Genomic DNA, 2,557 nt, shown 5'->3' with positions numbered 1-2,557 from the left:
TTTAAATTCGAAATTTTTTTATTTTCTGAGTTTTTTTTTTCCAGATTTTCGATTTTGGTTTTTAATTTCTGGGTTCAATTTTGGTTTTTAAATGATGTTCTGGGTTTTTTTTTTCTTATCAACTGATTTTATTTTTTATTTTTCGATTTTTTTTATTTTATTCGATTTAAATTCGAAGTTCTTTAATTTTTTCTGGGTTTAATTTTTTTGGAAGCTTAATTATATTAATCTTTTTTTTTTGCTTTAATTGGTGCAGGTATCTTGAGTTAGATCTTAAAGGGAAGAATCAAGAATTCAAGATGCAAGAATATTGAGTTTATTTTTTTTATTTATATTGTAATTTTTTTTTATATGTTGTAATTGAACTACTACTGTATTGATGTATATTGTAAAATTGTTTTGATTATATATTGTAAATTTTTGATTATGTTGATTGAAATTCGATCTATATTTTGATGTTCTAAATAATTTGATTCGATTTTTAATTGTTTGATATTCTAAAATAAAAAAAAAAACAAAAAAAAAAATTATAATAATTGGCACTTTTGGCACCGGTTAACCGGTGCCAAAAACAATTCCACATTTTTTTAAACCCATTTTTGGCACCGGTTAACCGGTGCCAATTTCAAGTTTTGGCACCGGTTTGAACCGGTGCCTTTTTAAACCCCTTTTTGGCACCCCTCATATTGGCACCGGTTCAAACCGGTGCCAAATTCATTTTTTTACGTAGTGAAAAACTTAGTTTTCAAGTTAATGGTTATGTGTGGCAGTCTTTGGTCTTCTGACTTGGTTGCTGTTGAGTTCTTCATTTACAAAAACTTACTTGTTGTCTTGTTCATTTACAAAAAGTTGCATGTTCTTACTTGCTTATGTGAACCTCAATCTGCATCTACTTCCATTTCTTCACTTTCTGGTTGAGGTCCAGTGGTTGGAACAAAAAGGGTGTTGAGATATTGCACTATATCTGCAATTAGTGTCTTATCTACCTTCAAAATGTCCTCCAAAGTCCCTTGACTGTCTTGCCTTGCTTTTCCCATGTGTAGTGGATTGAAGTTGTTCCCACCTTGTTTTTCTAACACCTTAATCATGCAAGCCTGTAGTGGATCCAAGTGTACCTATTTAGTGTTGGATCAAACAACTCAAATGCCTCTGCCACTTTCTCAATTAGCTCATCAATATTTGTTGGGAATGACTGGTATTGTATGGATTGAATTGCCTTGAACAAACCTAGGTCCAACACATTAAGGTCTGGTGATTGGGCAGGTTGGAAAACAAATTGAATGTTGAACCCATTAGCTTGTGTTGCTGCCAAAAACTCTTCACCTCTTGGTACTTGATGTGGCCTAGCATTATCCCATTGTATGATTATATTCTTTGATAATTGTGCTGGCCATTGTGCATGAATTGTTGGGATGATTTTGTCTAAAATCATGTGCCTGATAGCTTTTCTGTTGACATTCTGAATTGCTTTAGTCTCAATTGTGCCTGCTTCTCTGTTTTTGCTTTTCTTTTTTTCCCTATCATGTTTTACAAAAGGGAACAAACCATACTTCCCTGAGTGTATAAGAGTCCCATCTACAGCATAAAGTGGTTTGCCCACCATTCCCATGAACATTGCCTTTATCTTAAACCTTTTAGACTGTTGTGCTCTGTATGGGACCTCTTCATTTGGGGTGAGATAGAAAGTCCTTGTCTCTGGGTTTAGGTAGAACCACTTCTCACCAATGTGTATGTGATGTTGCATATCCATAATTGTAGGGTCCCCCTCACTTGGAATTGGATGAATGTGTTGCAGTACCCACTTTAGCCTTGCAACTTTGTGATTTTCTGATAATGCTGGGTGATTACTTGCTGACACTGCCCTAAGTCTGCCCCTTTTCTTCAACCTGTGTATCACCATATGATTGACATGTAGAGCAGCACCATAGCTTCTGTTTGTGGTTCTCTTGTAAAGTGGCACAGACATAAGCCACTCATCAGAGTATTCAAATGGCTTTCTACCAGTTTTCCCTAACTTTTTGGTTTCGACATCCACTGCTTCTCCCAGTTGCATGTGTTTTTTAATCTCTTTTAGCCACCTGCTTGTATCTGTGTACATGATGTTGCTTTTCCAATGAGGTCAGCATTCCTCTTGGCAGTGTGTCACCTACCATATTAAGCAGAATATCATCAACAATCTGCCTTTTCTCTTCAATGTTTAATTCTCTATTGCTCCTCACAAATAATTGTTGCTGATTTTGTTGCTCTGTATCTGTTTCGATTCTGCTGATGAGATGTCTTCATTTTGTTGCTGGTGAGTTGCCTCTTGAGTTTCTGACCCCGATGAACTGGAATTCTCTTCCATCACCATGTCCTGCTCCATGAGCAGTTGGTTTATGTTGAAAAAATCATCCAACATTTCTGCCATGAGTCCCTTATTTTTTTTTTTTTTTTCAGATTTGATGGTAGGTGATGAAGTGGAGGTGACTTGACTTTTTTTGGGAGCTTTCAGTGGAGCCTAATTCGTGTACAAATTCACTAATGCTGCTACTACTAACACAACAATTAGGAATTAGGA

General features: G+C 35.7%; 1 protein-coding gene across 1 annotated transcript; it reads right to left on the bottom strand.

Annotated features, from left to right (window-relative positions):
- Window positions 1-878: 878 nt before the first annotated feature.
- LOC145559263 (uncharacterized) lies at window positions 879-2,098 on the bottom strand. The gene is made up of 2 exons (XM_081620697.1): window positions 1,217-2,098; window positions 879-1,115 (listed from the first exon to the last, which is right to left on the bottom strand). The coding sequence occupies exons 1-2, from the start codon at window positions 2,096-2,098 to the stop codon at window positions 879-881; spliced, it is 1,119 nt and encodes a 372-aa protein (XP_081476823.1).
- Window positions 2,099-2,557: the final 459 nt, after the last annotated feature.

Source organism: Chenopodium album, chromosome 9, assembly GCF_948465745.1.
Source record: "Chenopodium album chromosome 9, dcCheAlbu1.1, whole genome shotgun sequence".
Classification (NCBI taxonomy): domain Eukaryota; kingdom Viridiplantae; phylum Streptophyta; class Magnoliopsida; order Caryophyllales; family Amaranthaceae; genus Chenopodium; species Chenopodium album.
This window is presented reverse-complemented; position numbering and strand designations above follow the sequence as displayed.

What these genes read in the sequence shown, in the direction of transcription:
- LOC145559263 (XM_081620697.1), bottom strand. Translation starts at nt 2,098, where the DNA reads ATGTACACAGATACAAGCAGGTGGCTAAAAGAGATTAAAAAACACATG. An exon ending in TGGACCTAGGTTTGTTCAAG is followed by an intron (nt 1,116 to 1,216) that starts GCAATTCAATCC and finishes AACACTAAATAG; the next exon opens with GTACACTTGGATCCACTACA.